General features: G+C 40.9%; 1 protein-coding gene across 1 annotated transcript in view; it reads left to right on the forward strand.

Moving 5' to 3' along the window:
- The window catches only part of LOC124156658 (dystrobrevin beta), a 102,075-nt gene that overhangs the window by 24,471 nt on the left and 60,029 nt on the right, over positions 1-17,575 (forward strand). Inside the window, exons 7-9 of the mRNA XM_046531318.1 lie at positions 3,365-3,492; positions 4,472-4,573; positions 13,681-13,828. Coding sequence (XP_046387274.1) covers positions 3,365-3,492; positions 4,472-4,573; positions 13,681-13,828 — 378 coding nt within the window. The remainder of the gene's footprint in view (positions 1-3,364; positions 3,493-4,471; positions 4,574-13,680; positions 13,829-17,575) is intronic.

The raw sequence follows: 17,575 nt of genomic DNA on the forward strand, positions 1-17,575 counted from the left end.
CGTATGGCTCCGATAGTTATTTTGATTTTGACGTCTTGCTTGTCTTGGATTTTTCACTGGATATGGGTAGCGAAAGGATGAAACAGAAAAAAAGGGGATGGTTAAATGGAAGGATTAGATGGAAAGGCGCCGAATGTATGAAGCGCGAGAATCGTCCAAGATTGAGATCCAAATGATCGTTAAAAAGAAATAAAAAAGCATTTGATATACAAAGAAATAAGTTTCAAATACTATTTACGCTGTATTTACTCGAGTTTCTGTTTTTGAATCGAGACCGACAGCAAAAACGGGTTGAAATTTTAGGTTCTGCTTTGACATGCAGCGAACGCTTTGAGCATCGCAGTAATAAATATTGAATTTACCTTGCCAAAAGCCTCATATTTCTCGTGTATTCCTGTAGCGTGCGCCGATTCACAGGGGAAGGATGGAGAGAAATCACGACACACTCGCTTTCAGGTCTAAAAATCAACTGCCTTTATTATATCCTGTTTATTATGTCAGAAGGCTTAAGAGCACGAGAAATTTTGAAAATGTGCTTTTATTATGGAACACTACTACCCTACCAAATTTGAACGATATCGGCGAAAGACATTTCGTGAATGTTCCTTGTTAGGGGCTCCTTGCGACGAGAGGTCGGCCACCCGTTACATTCCTTATTTTTCCTCGTGGTTTAATCATAATCAGTATTTGTTCTCGTAATCAGCCACTTTCCGTATAATTTGATCCTATAATAGACAGAATAATAGGTATATTTATAGGGTTGTTTACAAAGTGAAATAAGTGATTCATCCAAAATTTGGTGGTCATCCGAGAAAAACTGGCGACTCGATAAAACCCTACGGTAACCCTTATTTTAAAGTGTACTTACGTTGAGAATATCCCATTGACAATATAGATAATGTATTTAACTCCATTCTGTGGATCATCAACCACTTATTCCTCTTGTTTTTGTTATTTGGAACACAAGCAATTCTTCAGCGAGTAAATAGAGGTACTAGACGACGACGACGCGTCGCTTTATATGGTTTTGTAGGAAACTTGATATACACGATTTATAAGGTTTTCACACGTTTTCCTATTGAATATCATGCTGTAATACACTAATTGCATTCAGCAAATGATGTAGGTGTGTAACGTAGATCACAATCTGCAATCATATATTTTCTTTAAGTGCAGTTAATTTCAATGTAATCTTTCAAAATCTCCCAAAACAATCTCCTTTATTTATTTCAACAATGCCTTGGCAACCCAATATATTCACAATCCGAAGTTTGACGTTATAACAGCAATTATATTCACCAAATTTGCGTTTGAGCCCCTACATTGACAGTTTTTCTATCCACTACCTCAGTCTGTCATCAGTGGATACCGTGCCGTGATATAACGTGCCCACGTTTCGTCACGTGTTTTCAAGCAGTCGATGAAGATTATTTTTTATAGACTCAAAACTCAGCTAAAAACATAATTCATCCGGGAAAATTTCGGCGAGCACATTTGAGGTAGGAATCTTCTTATTCTAGTACTTTTAAAAAGCGTGCATGTTCCCCATCGGTTCATAGGCCTTAAGAGATAACATGCAAGTCACAGTATATATACAGAGTAAATTCTTAAGTTCCACGTACCTGTAATCAGTTTTTTGGTGATAATTAGCTCCAATAACGCTTACGGTCTTGCACTTGAAGCGAGGAAGATATGCACTTTACGATAACTAGCCCCTTAAAGTTCCCTGCTTTAAGACTATTTGCTAATGCCAGTCCCAGAATGCAATTTTTAGCTTAAAGCGCCAATAACGGTATCGGTAATGGCTTTCCTCACGTTAGTGAGTTTTGGAATATGCCTGTAAAGTGAGTGCCTTTAAGTGCAGTTAACGTGTCCATTAGTAGAAAGTACAAATCGTTAGAGGGTTCCAGAATATGCGTGCTGGTCCCTTTAGAGCGTATCATTACAACCTGGCTAATGCCAACATAGGGTTCCTATCCACCCAGCCCTTACTTCATGGGGCTAATGACCCCAGCTGTCGGTTACTTCCTTCCAAATAGCATACCATAGATAATACGGAGCACACAGGACCCGGAATATTCGGAAATTCAAATTTTTCCTGTGTTTAGATCATTTTTTAAAAGTGAGCTGTTTTAAATAACCGCGCAACTACCGTCATGCCGCCAGTGATGAGTAAAAAAATGATTAATAGTCTGGAACAATTTTCCCACTTTATAATTTTTACGCCTTAAAAAAGCATTTTCCCATGAAATTTTGGCATTAGTAGATTGAATCTACCGGGTATAGCTTCTCTGTCGGCATTCTTTCGTGAATTCACCGGTTCGATTCACAAGCCATGTGACTCATCTTCACGAAATATTTTGCTTCCCCATATCTGATAACAACACCGGACACTTTTTGTATTTCGATTTAATGGTACTAAGCCATTCCTTAGTTTAAAGGGACTGCCTTGTCACTCACGTCTTGAATTTGAACATGACGATCGACGACACGAGTTATTCTCCGAGGGCATAAACTCCTGTTCCGTTAAAAGTAAACACTTGCCACCTAGCGGAGTTAAGTGAATAGCTATTCAAGTCCCAACCATGTTTAATTTAAACTCACTGACAATGAGATACAAGTTGAGTCAGTTCTGATAAGCACGCCGCGCAAGCAACTTTCCCTTGCCTCCATTCGTCCCGCAGATGTGGGGTTAGCCCGGAGAATAAGACAATGCATGCTGCTTTTACCATCGTGTTGAATCACCGTCGACTTACATCCATACTAGAAGTACGACTATCTTTTTTGGATTACCTTGGAAGCCAAAATTTTTGCATGGGAGGATTTTTAATGACTTATTTCGCCGTTATATTTCGCTGGGGCAACGGAAAACATAGCGTTGGCAAAATTCTAGAAAACCCTCCGTTAGGGATAGATATTCCGTAGTTCATAATTCCGGATTAATGTCCATCTACATTAATTACAATAAATATGTTATAAACAGCGTCGTTCAATAAGTCGAACAATAAACGAAAGGTGATAATGTTAATATCTCCGGCGATCATCTGTCGTAATCAAAACGAGTATGGCATATAACAAGGTTAATGGAAGTTGGGTTCATAGGTTACATCAGATATTAATGAAATTGCTGTGGGTTTATCAAAAGCTAGCAATGTGTCATTGAAACAGAGTTTATTCATTTTTAAGTGTATAATGAGCTCAAAATGTCCTATTTATCCAGTTATGGTTGTTAAATATATGGTTGATTTAGGTTTTAGTCCTTCCATGTGCCTTTGCTCTCCTTTTGATTAGCAGTGGTGGTTTCTTCACTCCTATTTATGTCGTTCGTGTTAATCTGCCATTTTTTCTCTATTTCATTGCGCAGAAGTCTCCCAGCAAGCAGATAGGACATTCCCTCCGCAAGTCATTTCGCTGTGTTCCAGAGAAGGGACGCAGTGCCATTCCACGCCTTCCCGAGGGCCCAGAGAGGACACTTGATCTGTCGCACATAGTGTGCGTATATTTTACATGTTGTGGCTGAAACATTCATTGTTCAAGCCTCTCCCCTCTCACATTTTCACGAAATCTTTTCTGCGACAAAGTGTTTGCGAGCAACTCTCAAAAGAAAAAAACGTGGACGCCATGCAATTGGAAAGTAGTATATGCGCTTTTAAATCCTCTTTTTTTTCACTTTTTTGCCTTGAATACACTGCAGACCATTTCAGCTTTGGGTGCCAAATTCAAATCCTAGCCATTGTTCTGAGCTGGCTCCAAAGCACCGTCTTATTGCAATCAGTTCTCGATACCGGCTCCTCGGGCCAAGAACCAGCTGTAACAAGAAGCGGATACCGGAACCGACCCATCTCTATTAGGAACCAATACCCATTCCTAACTCTTGTGGAAAACAAATTGTTTATGCCTCAGAAATAAAAGAAGTTGTAAGCAATGCAAACCTCTGCTAACTCACACAAACTCATGTGGTGCATAAGTGAACTCTTTATGCTTTTTGTTGTTTAGAAATTCATTAGACAACAAAATTCTTCAAACTCTACTATTTTTACAGACAACAGTAACATCTTCATATAAATGGGACTGCTGTAATCTTTTTCTGAGTGGTGGGAAAAAAATCACCCCCTTTGACAGTATCTTGGAAAAAGATCAATCCCTTCATTTTTTAAGGTGCTGGTCCTTTCACATTAATGTTATGGATAGTCAAGTGTGGCTCATGTATAGCATTTTCATTTTCTCTCTAACTGTTAATGTCTTGTGTTACAATTGTTTGTATTTCCGTCAAGTGTATCTGTTTTGAAGTAATTTTAAATTGAAAATTCTAAAAACAACGCAAACACACTCATGCAGTAAGAGAGAGAAAAATCTGTATTCCCTCTGCATATCTGAAATTATATGTGGAATGTGGTGGTGGTGAGAGAATTGATTATTCATGTGTTCATTTGCTGTTGCATCTCATACAATGCTTCTCTCTCTGTTGCAGTCCTCCGTCTCCTCTTCCGTCACACAATGGATTTCCTGAAGCAACTACATTCCAGTCCCCGTTTGACGTGGGATCCCTTGACGGTCGTTCAACAGGTCGGAGGTGAGTAAATTATTATGCGTGTAGATTACACTGGGGGAACAATTTGTAATTTTTTTCTGTTGAACTCAATTTTTGAGCTGTTTTAGGTTAAAATAAGCATTCTGATCTCAAAACTGTTGTTATTTTTCTTCTTCCGCATCAAGTTTTTTCACTTTTCCTTGTGTGGTTGTGACCGCTCTCTGCTTGATTAAGTGTTGGTCAGTGGGGGCATCATTGCTCTACAATTGGCTCGCATTAATCTTGTGCGACTGTTGCCTAGTGGCTGATGCCATGGCGACTGATGCCAGTGACAGGTGCATAGTTGTCTAGTTATGCCGGAGTTATTATATTGAGACTACACATATAAGATAAATTGAGAATTTTTCCACAATTTGAGTGGCATTTATTGGTACAACATTAAATTAAATTGCAACTGTGCAATCTGTAACACAATTAACGATGTTTAGAACAACATTGGCGTCACGTGCGATGAATCGTGGGAATAGAAAGAGATGACTGCACAGCGAGAGGAAAGGGATGGACCGCAGAACACGTAAATGAGTGGTGGAAGGGAAGAAGTGCACTTCCCTCGTGTCTTTCTAGCAATGCGGCTACGAATGAGGGAGTCAAGGATGAATATGTCACGTCATGCTATTTTGTGAGGTCGTTGCCTTCAAAGCGAAGCAATGTGAGCTATGTGAGATATGCATATGTTGGCATTTCCAGTCTGTCTCCTCTTGCTTGAGGGTGCTATTACTATGCCTTTCTTTGGAAATTGTGACGCTTATTCTACATTACGTATGTAGTTTCAGAAAATAACATCAGCATTCAGATCCCAAACATCACTCATGCAATGTCTCCTTGTTAGTTTTTTCAGGTTTTCTTGGGAGTGCACAAACAGAACTTGACATGCATGTGAGCCTTAGATGATGAAATAACACTCGGTTGTGATTGAACCTGCAATCCTAAGAGCAGCAGGCAAAGACTGAATCCTACCACTACTGTGATCAGCTAGAAATATTCTGTAACTTATTGCCTCTAAATGTATTTGTGTGCCACACAAATATTTTCCAATGTTTTCTACGCAACCAACGGATTCTCATCCATGGTTTCTGCATGTCTTCTCAATGCCTCTTGATGTCTCTCGATGCCTATACTTTTCCATTAGAACTTAGTATAATGGAAGTCTGCTATAACAAGCATGGCATATAACTAGAGATGGGTCGAATAGCAGATTTCTCGAATTCGAATAATAATAATAATAATAATAATAATAGTTTTATTGGACATTAAACAAATTAGAATTTGCAATAGTCTTCGTCATACACATAGGAAATATCAATACACAAAATACATATGGCAAAATCGATTGGATTATGCATCAAGAAAGGACATTACAATTTCACTTTCGAAAAATTCATTAATGGAGTAAAAGGCTTTTTTCAATAGCCAGTCATGAATAACTTTTTTGAACTTTGTCACACTTACAACTTTAGCTTCTGGGGGCAATCTGTTAAAAAAACGAATTTTTAGTACATCAAATGAATTGCTGTTTTTGTTTAACCTACAATAGGGAACATCTAGGGTGTCGCTATTCCTTGTATAATGATTGTGGAAATTAGACCTTTTTTCCAAAGAGCCCAGATTATCTTTGACATTGCACAGGGATTTATATATATACAAGCCGTACAGAGTCATAATCCCAAGCTTGGAGAAGATAGGCTTGCAGTGATCCCTTGGTTGAGAAAAGGATATTATCCTTACTGCCTTCTTTTGCATTTTAAATAAATTATTGGCAGATGGTGAATGGCCCCAAAGTTCAATACCATAATTAATATGGCAATGAAACAAAGCAAAGTATATATTTGTAAGGTACTCTTTAGGTATCAAGTAAACAAGTTTACGTAGCATATAAACTGCCTTGGACAATTTACTAAGAGTGCCTACCGTATGTGGCTCCCAAGTCAGTTTTTGGTCGAGTTCAAATCCTAATAATTTAATGGTGGTCTGGGGATTATCAGAAGTGCTCAAAGAGAAGACGAGTGACTGGGTTTTATCATTGTTCAGAACCAGACCGTTCGCAGAAAACCAGTTTGAGGCTTCAGTAAAAAACAAGTTAGTCGTAGTGCTTGTATTAGTCAGGTGATTAGACTTGTGAATAAAAGTAGTGTCGTCTGCATAGAGTATGGACTTGCATGAGACGTTACGGGGTAAGTCATTGATTATAATAAGGAATAGAAGAGGCCCAAGGACTGAGCCTTGAGGAACACCATAATTTAAATTCTGGGGTGAAGAAAGGTTATTATTGATGAAAACACACTGGGATCGATTGGTGAGATAGGATTCGAAGAGTTGTAGTTCAAGATTATTGAAACCATAATAATGAAGTTTTTGAAGAAGAATCGGATGAGAAACGCAGTCAAATGCTTTAGATAGGTCGCAGGCAGTTAGAGAAATGGAGGATTTACTTGAAAAAGCATTTAGAATTTCATCAATGGCGGACTTAACAGCTGAGGTGGTGGAAAAGCCTTTGCGAAATCCAAATTGCGATGGAGAAAATAAGTTGTTAACTTCAAAGTGTTCGTATACCCGAATCTTAATGGCCTTTTCGAAAATTTTTCCAAAAACTGGTATTATAGAGATTGGCCTATAGTTAGAAGGTAAGGTTTTATCACCTTTTTTATAAATAGGTATTGTTTTAGAAATTTTCAAAGCATTAGGAAATATGCCTGATTGAAAACATGAGTTCAGGATTAAAGCCAGCGGTTCATCAATAGTATTTGCCAGATGTTTGATTAAATTTACTGATATTCCATAAACATCCGTGCACTTTGAACATTTTAAATTTTTGATGATTTGACGAATCTCATATTCTGTAACCCACTTCCATTTGAAGGGGGATGTGATTGTTTGAGAATTATGGAGAAGAGGCAAGGCCAGGTTTGGACCCAGATCAAGATTTGACACGAGGTCGGCTATTGAGTTGATGTAATAGTTATTCATATCATCAGATGTAAAAGGTAAGTCAGAGGACCCTCCTGAATGACCAATTTCCTTGTTTATGACCTGCCAGGCTGCCTTATTACGGTTGGATGCATTACTTATAAGGTCAGAGTTAAAACTACGTTTTGACTGAAGTATTTGGTTATTGTAAAACAATTTATGCTGTCGCCATACAGTTCTATCTTCAACATTGCCTGTACGAATATACTTTTGACGCAGCTGAATTACTTGCGACCTTATTTCTGAGAGCTCAGGAGTAAACCAGTTTAAGGATCGCTTGGAATTATTAGTTTTTTTCACGAGTTTCTTGGGGAAGCACTGTTGGAAAAATAGCAAAAAAGTTTCAAAGAAGCAGGCAAAGTTATCGTTACCGTTGGCAAAGGTGAGCAGTGAATGCCAAGAAACATTTGCAAGGAGTGAAATTAATTCACAAATCCCTTCAGGGGTAATTGGACGGCTGAAGGTATGGGTAATTCTACCAGTAGTACTATGTTTGCACTTTTTGATTGAAAATTGAAATTTTAGTGATAGATGATCAGATAAACCAAGGTCAGTTACTAGGACAGAGTACTGATCTGTATTGAGGCCAGTAATGATGTTGTCCAGACAGGAGTTAAGTCTGGTTGGTTCAGTATTTGCACAATGTAAATTAAAAGACCCTATTAAAGAAGTGAACGCAGCAGAAGTACTAGAAGAACGGCGTATGTCCACATTAAAGTCACCACATAAAACGTTTGTACGTTTGACAAACGTTTGTACGTCAAACGTTTGTCATCAAAGTAATCTGATAAGATTTAATAAGGGACAATTGAACTCCATCCTAGCCAACTGCACCTCTGCAAATGTAACCCAATACAGAAAGGTAATATGATAAGACTATCGAGTGAAAATGCTAGCAGAACGGGGCCGAGGGATAATCCTGATATCGATTGCAGGCACCACCTTACGTTCAACTTGCAATGGTAAATATTAGAGATGGGTCGAATAGCAGATTTCTCGAATTCGAATATTAAATCATTGCTCGAATATTCGAATACCTCGAATTTCGAATACCTCGAATACTAAATGATGAATGCTAGAATGTTTGACTCGGTTGCCTATGCAGCAGGCAACACAAGATTTTGGGGAGTAATTTTGATTTACTAATCTCTAATGATTTTAATTTGATGCTAAGTCTCCGTCGTATTTTGACATTTATTTCTTTGCGTAAAATGCTTAAATAAACTCAGAAATACGTCGTGTTTGGTCTTATTCTTTTTGAAATTACGCGCACATTACTAATATTTCAATTCAATAAAGGTGTAACATCAATTGACGAAAGTCATTCTTAGACACCTTTTGTGCTAATAGATGACTCATGCAGCGGTTGACCTCCACAGAAATGGAGAACTTCGAAGCTGGTAGGAAAAAAAGGTCAGTGGGGGAGAAAAGGGAGGGCCGGAAACACGTTTCTATTGTTCTCGTGTAACCCGGTATTTTTTCGAAGCTAAGGTCTTCGTAATATGATCCCTGGGCGAGCTGTGACCTTTTTTTTATTTCGAAGAAGAGGAAATCCTCAGAGGGGTGGGCTAGTGCTGAATGGAGAGTGATACCGGGAAATGCGCTAATGTAAGTATCCCACGGTACTCACACAGCAGTTGACTTCCAGAAATGGGGAACTTCGAAGCAGGTAGCCAGAAAAAGGTCAGTGGGTGAGAAAAAGGGGGAGGGCGTGAAACACGTTTTTATTTTTCTTGTAACTCGATATTTTTTTCGAAGCAGGGGTCTTTGTAATGCGATCCCTGCGCGAGCTGGGACCTTTTGTTTGATTTCGGAGAAGAGGAAAGCGTCAGAGTGGGTGAGGCGAGTGCTGAATGGAGGGGGATAGCGGATCATGGGAAATGCCCTAAGGTTGCTATCCCACGGCACTGAGGTTCTCCTGATGGGGGGAATCGGGGATTTTCGGATTTTTTCACCCGACCATTTTCGGTTCCCCTCGTCGAACTCTTTTCACCGCTAAAATCCACGAATTTGATGTAATTCGTCAACTTGCGTAAAACGGCGCTGCGAGCACTAAATGACTACTGTTCTCTACATTTTTCCGAGTCAACTACCAACGACGTGCGTGCGACAGTGTATGACGCGAAATTCAAAGTATTCGAGATATTCGAGGCGGTACTTTTCGCATAACTATTCGAAACCTCGAATATCGAATACTTTCTAATATTCGATGTATTCGATTATTCGCGGATACTATTCGCACATCTCTACATGTAACAAGTGCGATAGAAAGTGATTTTTTTGGTCCACCTGGAAAATCAAAGGGAAATAATCTACTTATAGTAAGTGCTCATATTTGTGCTAGTTCTCCAAGGATTCAGTTTTCCCATGGAAGTAATCCAGAAAGCACAACTCTCAGAATCTCCAAATTTCCCTCTGAATTACTCTTCCTCTGAGCCCCATCTAAGTTTTGACCTTGGCGTGGCTGGTGGATTGCTTGGAGGCTTATGTCAGTTGCATTTCACCTAGGGAAGGCAGCATTGTAGCAAAAAGTGAAAACTTGCAGTCTCCCCTTGAAGTTATTGTCTACTTTGCGTCTCATTTCCAAGCGTTAGGACCACTGCAGAGCTAGGCACTGATCCAGAATAATATCATCTGGGCGTCCAGAACGTAGTGGTGCCATTACTTAAGGATGTGAAAATGTGTCAATTTGGCATTGGCTGAGTTGGTTGAGAGAGAGAGAGTCGTAGCTGTCAGCATTCCTCATCCCTTTGATGGTTACACCAATACAGACAATAGTTTGAGGTGTGCGTCTCAGCTACCTCCAATCATCTCCCTATGAAAGACGGCATGTTTAATGACATCATGCCAAAAATTTTACGTTAAAAAAGAATTTGAAATAACAGAATAGCACTGTAATAAAGAGGATTTTGGTGACACTGAGAAGAATACACCCATGTCTCGTATAGCGCAATTTCGATTAGCGCAATTTCGATATAGCGCAAATTCGTTCCTCGGGGAAACATTGCAACGCAGTGTAGCCTAATCAAAAATCTTAAACGCTCTCGTGATAAAACGTGAACTTGCGCTAAGTACACACGAAATTTCTATCAATTTACGCATATTAATATTATTTCTTGCCTCAAATCTTCTTTTTTGTTAATATATTAATCGAATTTCATTGCTGCGCAATTGCCAAAAGTATTACTCGTCATTGGGTCTAGATAGCCGGCCTACCGAAGATTTATCTCGTCTCCTTAACAGAATGATAATAAATAATTTAGATCGTTAATTAAGCGTGGGGCTAGTGGAAATGAGTTTCTTTTTCAGCAATACGGTTTGAGACGTATTTTTGCCGTCGTAGGTTACCGGGCGATTGACTTCCAGGTAGAGAGTCTACGCTAAAGCCTTCAAGGTCATCGGTATTCACGGGGGAGAAATGGAGCGGTGACCGAGTTGCGCATGAATAGCATCAACACATAAAAGGGTCCGCTATAGAGTCTTAAACACAATGGCTTCGTTCCCTCCCCGCAGTCATAGCCCTTCTGCGTCTCAGGAATACAGTTCAGCAGAAGAAGGTGATTTAGATAGAGCCATACAGGGTAAAAACCAAGAGAATATGGCAAAAAATAGGAATGCGTGTAGAAAAATCAAGAATTTATCAAGAAAAACCATTAACCTAGAAGAGGACTTGAGAGAGGTCAATTGCTTTGAAAATGGAGAGCGTCAAAGCGATATTGCGCGGAAGTTTTAACTCACGATGCCTTATTCTGAATAAAGACGAAGCTAAAATATCAGTGACCTCAGCCGCACCAACTTCAACCAAGCGGTCTACACATACGGAAAGTTCATGGTGAATCAGTACGAAAAGACGAGAGTGGTAATCGCTCCGAGACATTAAGTGAAAGCTCCGGTTGATTCCAGAATTTAAACGGCAAGCAGGTATTTTCAGTGCGGCGATATCAGGTGAATCTGCAAGTGTTGATAGCGCAGCCACCACAACATTTTCTGATGAACTCCAAGCTGTTATTGATAGTGGCTCCTTTCCCCCTCAACTAGTTTTTAGTGTTGATGAGACGATATTCTTTTGGAAAAGAATGCATTCTCGTTCATTCATTTTCAGGGAAGGAAAACCTGGGTCAGGTTTCCAGGCATTTAAAGACTGTTTCACGTAGCTGCTAATGAGAGGACTTCAAATTAAAATGATTTATCATTCATAAACTCCGCTAGCTATGAAATGGCATTTAAAGTAGCATTTTCCTGTCATTTCGATGAGCGACAAAAGGGCCTGGGTGACACAATAGTTGTTTTTAGACTAGTTTGAAAAATCATCAACTGCCGGCAACGCATTACGATCCCCTGAGATAGCAGATGTTAGCCCACCCGCACGACAGGACGGAATTTCGAAAGCCCGTAAGAATTTTTTTTAACGTGAATAAAAGTCTTTGAATGCGTGAATACTATCTTTAAAGATGTTTTAAACTATAAATATTTAAAGAAATAATGTTTTCTAAGGCTTTTTATGGGAATATAGATGTTTTAGAGGAAATTCAATACCCAAGACCCATGCTACCAGGAACGCATCCCTATCTTCCCAATGTTAAAACGCTCTCGTATAACGCAAATTCGTATAGCGCAAAGACCCCAAGGAACGCATCCCTTGCGCTATACGAGACATGGGTGTACTTCCTTTTTAGGCCCGTAAGCAGGTGATATATTCAGAATTACGTATTGAATAGTAGTAGTAAAATTGGTTAGTAAAAGTAGTAAAAGTTGTAAAACTTTCAGGCATTGAAAAATGATTTTAATTTTGCCATGTATGATGCGAAATGAACTGAACTTACTTACTTGCTCCTGTGACCATGCGTAACTTAAATTATCTTTGTCTTCACCAACCACACTCATCCATGTCCTTCTGTCTCTTTTCTCTGTTGAGTTCACCTCCCATCTTTTGTGGTCTTTCACCTTAAAGCTCCTTGCACCCCCCCTCTCTCTTACCCTAAGATATGTTCCGGTGTTCACTATCTTCCTATCATTGCGAAGCAGAATTCGCTAAGTGTTGGATTGTTCACCAACTAATAGGGAATGTGAGCTGGGTTTAGACCGTCGTGAGACAGGTTAGTTTTAGCCTACTGATGACCGGTTGTTGCGATAGTAATCCTGCTCGGTACGAGAGGAACCGCAGGTTTGGACATTTGGTTCACATACTCAGTTGAGCGGCTGATGGTGGGATGCTACCATCCTTGGGATGATGCCTAAGGCAGAATCCCCTCTAGCTGATGAGGCAACGGTGATTTGAGAAGACCCGAGAGCCAGCAGCTTCGAGACACTTTTCTTGTTCTTAGTCGACGTGCCTTGCTCAGGGGTGCGTCGTCGTCCGAGCCTACTTGGCGATCGGGGAAACCGGGGCTCCCGGGGCAAATCCAGTGCCGCCGGGATGCCTCCCCCAAGCGGTCAAACATGGGTGACCGACTGAGGACGGCGTCGGGTCTTGGAATTGTCTGTCAACGACTTTGGTGTGTGCCATTTTATATGTGCTGGTCCCAATTTCCGGATAAGCTTTTGCCCAAACCCCCCCCTCCGTTCGCTCCGAGGATATTTGGACGAGTGAGGTTAGCCAGCATAGGACACACACACGTGATTATTTTTCCTGGGTCGGAGGAGTCATAGCCTTCGTCCACCTCTCCTTTCCTCCGATCCAGGGGTAGGGAACTTGCGAATGTCTCCCTTCATGTTGTGGTGACCACCCACCATTCCTACCCATCATTCCTCACTCCTACTCTGATTCTTCCTCTGCTCGGTTCTCACTCCTTCCAATCTTCCCCTCTCTCCTCCGCACTCCTTCCAGAAATTTTCGCTCAGTCCACTTCACCTTCTCGAAGTGCCTCCTATTTTACTCTTCCCAAACTCACCTCTCAATGGCCTCCGGTCTTTTTTTTTCCTCCTTCAAGTGTCCACATTTCCACTCAGTAAAGTGCTTCGCTCCACGTAAGACTCTTTCCCAACCTTTCCTCAATACACGTGAATTACGATACTCTCATCAGTTCTTTTGTTTTCACGAAGATGCTATGCATGTACATGCTGCTGGAATTTAACTCAGAAATAGCATAGGATTAGGAATGATGCTTGTGTATTTATCATTGCAGCCCTGGTTGCTCGAGCCCTGGTCGCTATGCTTCCCTCGACTCTTCCACATCCATGGCTGCGGCGCTAGCTTCTGCCTCCCAGGTGGACGATGAGCACCGCCTCATTGCACGGTATGCTGCCAGGCTGGCAGCAGAGGCGCGCACCCCGGTAAGACAACAATCCATTTCATCAGTCCACACCTATGAGGAACACCATTCCACCTTTTATCATAAGTAATGTACGATTTCTGTATCTTTAGAATTCCCGCATCATTTCGAAATGTAAATTAATTATACATTGTCCTGTTTTATATATTAAATGAAACTTCAGAATCCATGGTAAGATTCAAAAAGTAACTAATATTGGCACAAGAAAGCTCTATTCCAAAAAAAGCTAACACCCTAGAGACTAGGGTTGATGCCGAGGTTGGAACTCAGGCAAGCCATGCCCCTGCTCCAGAGCCATAAATGCTCACATGCCCACTGCCAACCCTAGGCCCTGTGCAAAAAGGACCCAAAGGGAACGATGATACTAATGACCAAGCTGTCCATTGCCACGAAATTAGTGATCAGTCTGACTGAAATTCAATCATTGGATTGAAACAGTTGTGGAGCCATGAGTGGGGACTGGAACTTAATCTGAGCAAAAGCGTGGAGGTGCCTTTCTTGAGTAGGTCTCACAGCTACCCTCAAGTATACATATGGTGTGGATGGTGTTAATATAAAGGCAACAGATGGAGTAGAGTATCTGATGTGTCTTAATGGTGGTATTTGGGGGAGGGGACGGACAGGTGAGGCCATTTGCTCCGTAGGGAAGGGTATGGAAGGAGAGGGTGGAGAGTCGTCCCTTCTGGCTCCTTTCTTCATGGAAGTATTTTGTTTACATGTGACGTGGGCGTTTCCCTTTCTTACCTGACAACGTTATCCCCTACCCCGAACAATTCTCGCCGGCGATCAAAAAATACAAGAACGGGGATAAAATCACCGAAACTGGTCGAATTAATATTGTATTAGGTGCGCAACTAAGTTCTTTATGATCTTAGGTTTTCCCGGCGTATCAGTTGCAGAAAAGTTTCTCGGGTTTTCCACCGGTTGATGTCGTCCATGTCTCCCACTGACGTTTCGATCTGCGACTTGCTGATCATCCTCAGGGGATCTTCCGAATGCCGTTCTTCAAAAAATTTTCCGTATATATACACTCCCTCCGAGTTCAGGTGTAACCTGATTGGTTCACGCTTATTGAGGTTTTCCCGCCATTTTTGTCGTATATAATGGACTTCATTATTGGTCTCCAAGCATTGCTGATTTGGAAACCAGTGTCCCTGCTGAAGTTGTTGCGGTTGATGCGGATCTGAATGGCTTCCTTGACAAGGCGGTCCCAGTAGCCATGTGCTCGGCATAGCAGTTTCGTCTCCTTCCATTGTATGGCATGGTCTTCATTGATGCTATGCTCCGCCACTGCAGACTTTTCCGGTTGGGCCAGCCGTAAGTACCTCTGATGTTCCTTCGTTCTAGTTTCAATAGTCCGACTGGTCTCTCCAATGTATTTCTTTCCGCACTCGCATGGAATTTCGTAGACTCCTGGTGTCTTCAGTCCGCGGGGATCCTTTACTCTCACCAGTTGATCCCTGAGCTTTGGAGGTGGTAAATGAATTGTCTTAATATTATATCTGCCTAGAATGCGTTGCATCTTTCCGGATATTGTGGATACATAGGGAAGAAAGGCTTTCGTGGTCGGCTCTTCTTGCGGCTCCCTTATGCCGCCAATGGGCTTGTTAAAGGTCCTTTTTAGGGCCTCAGAAATCTGATGTTTGCTATAGCCATTTTTCCGAAACGTCATCTTCAGGTGCTTTATCTCATTCTGGATGCTCTCGTTATCGGGAATCTTCTTCGCTCTGTGCAATAGAGTAGACAACACAGCTTGCTTCTGTGACGGGTGGTGATGACTCTGATTGTTGAGATATAGGTCCGTGTGAGTCGCTTTCCTGTATATGCTGTGTCCCAGGCTTCCATCTTCCTTTTTCTTGATTAGAATGACGAGGAACGGGAGTTGGCCATTTGTCTCTTTTTCCATGGTAAATTTAATGCTCGTATGCTGACTATTCATGTGGGCGAAGAACAGGTCCAGGGCGTCTTTTCCGTGTGGCCAGATCATCAAAGTATTTTCTATGGCGAGCTACAACTTTTTTCTATCTTTCTGGCAGAGCTTGAATGCTGTTAAGGGAAAAGGTATAACCTGAGGTTTCAGGCGAGATGGAGTGGAAACAGAACATAATGAAGAAGCAGGAGCAATTTCCACAATTTTAAATTTATTGCTACTACTGGTTTCGCTTACAGCATCTAATGATGCTTACAGTACCTGATGATGCTGTAAGCGAAACCGGTAGTATCTATAAATTTAAAATTGTGGAAATTGCTCGTGCTTCTTCATTACGGGAAAAGGTGTTCATCTCATGAGGCTATCCACTAATCAAGCCATTTTTTGAGGTTTTCATGTGAGTGAAACTGCTGATCAGACTGTCCATCAAAACGAAAAAGTGATAATAGGACAGCACAATATCTGATGAATATATGTAGTGGGTGGATTAGGACTTCCCATTTGAGTGTTTCCAGGTAGGTTCTAACGGGTTTGGCAACATGAGGTCGGGTGTTGACATGCTGTAGAATCACTTTGTCGTGCCTCTGCTCGTATTGTGGCCGTTTTTCGCACGGTACTCAGCTCAATTGCATCAATTGGAGTCCATACCATTCCCCAGTAATGATTTTGTTTGGTTTCGACAGTTCATAGAAAATAATACTGACCTGGTCCCACTAAACACACAGCGTAACCTTCGCAGCGTGAATATCAGCCAAGCTGACGATATAGAGCTATGATCACGCAGTCCCGAACACTTTCTTCTCTTTAAGTTTCTGTAATAAATCCATTATTCCTCACTAATCATGATGCAATGAAGAAGACCTTTCTTTTTTTGACGATGGAGATGCTTTTCATAGGTGACAAAACGTCGCTCAACGTCCCTTGGCTTCAAATCATGAGAAACCCAAGTTCCTTACTTCTGAATCATTCCTATCGCATGCAACCGCTTGGAAATGTCTAGGCGAGTAAATCCTAATGCTGAATCAAGCTCTTCTTGAGTTTGGCATGGATCTTCACAGAGCAATGCCTCCATTTCAGTGTCTTTAAAGGTTTTTGGTCTTCCTTCACGCGGACGGTCGTCAACGTTGAAATTACCGAGTTTGGAGCGACGAAACCCATCACGGCACGTTGTTTAACTTATAGCAGCATCTCTGAAAAAGTTTTGGAGCCCTCGGTGCGCTTTGACCACCGTTTTATTCGAATTAAAGAAGAAAATCAATTCCTCCCACAAGTGATGGTTACTTGTCAATAACTCGGACATTTTCATGCAACAATAAGGATTTGATGCCAACCCAAACTCACCATTGTCATGAAGCGGTTTGTTTACCCAATGTCTAAGCTTGTTTCACGACGTTTCCGATGATAAGTCGAAATTGACCTGCAACCACTACTAGAGCCATCTATTACCAAACACCGGAAACTTTGAACATTTTATGTAAAATTGGAAATCCCCTGTTTCTTTCTTTAAATATGTTGATACTCAACTAGATTGTGCCCCATAATGACTTTCTTCTTGTTTAACTTCGTTAAATACTGCAGAAACAAAAGAAAAACTAAATGCGAACGATTTTGAGACTTAGGTGTACCATATTTGGGACTAATCTTCAGGGACATTGGAGGACTTATCTTAAGTTATATCCAGTGAATTATTAGTCAGCATTTGATATGCAGTCAACCTTTGATTGCAAAGTTGGAAGTACCAAAATATGATAAAATAGCAACTACGAATTTTGTTGTTTGAAGTGGGTGTTGATTGAAGAGGTATTGTCCTTGTGTTTG

This window comes from Ischnura elegans, chromosome 3 (assembly GCF_921293095.1).
Source record: "Ischnura elegans chromosome 3, ioIscEleg1.1, whole genome shotgun sequence".
NCBI classification, from domain to species: Eukaryota; Metazoa; Arthropoda; class Insecta; order Odonata; family Coenagrionidae; genus Ischnura; species Ischnura elegans.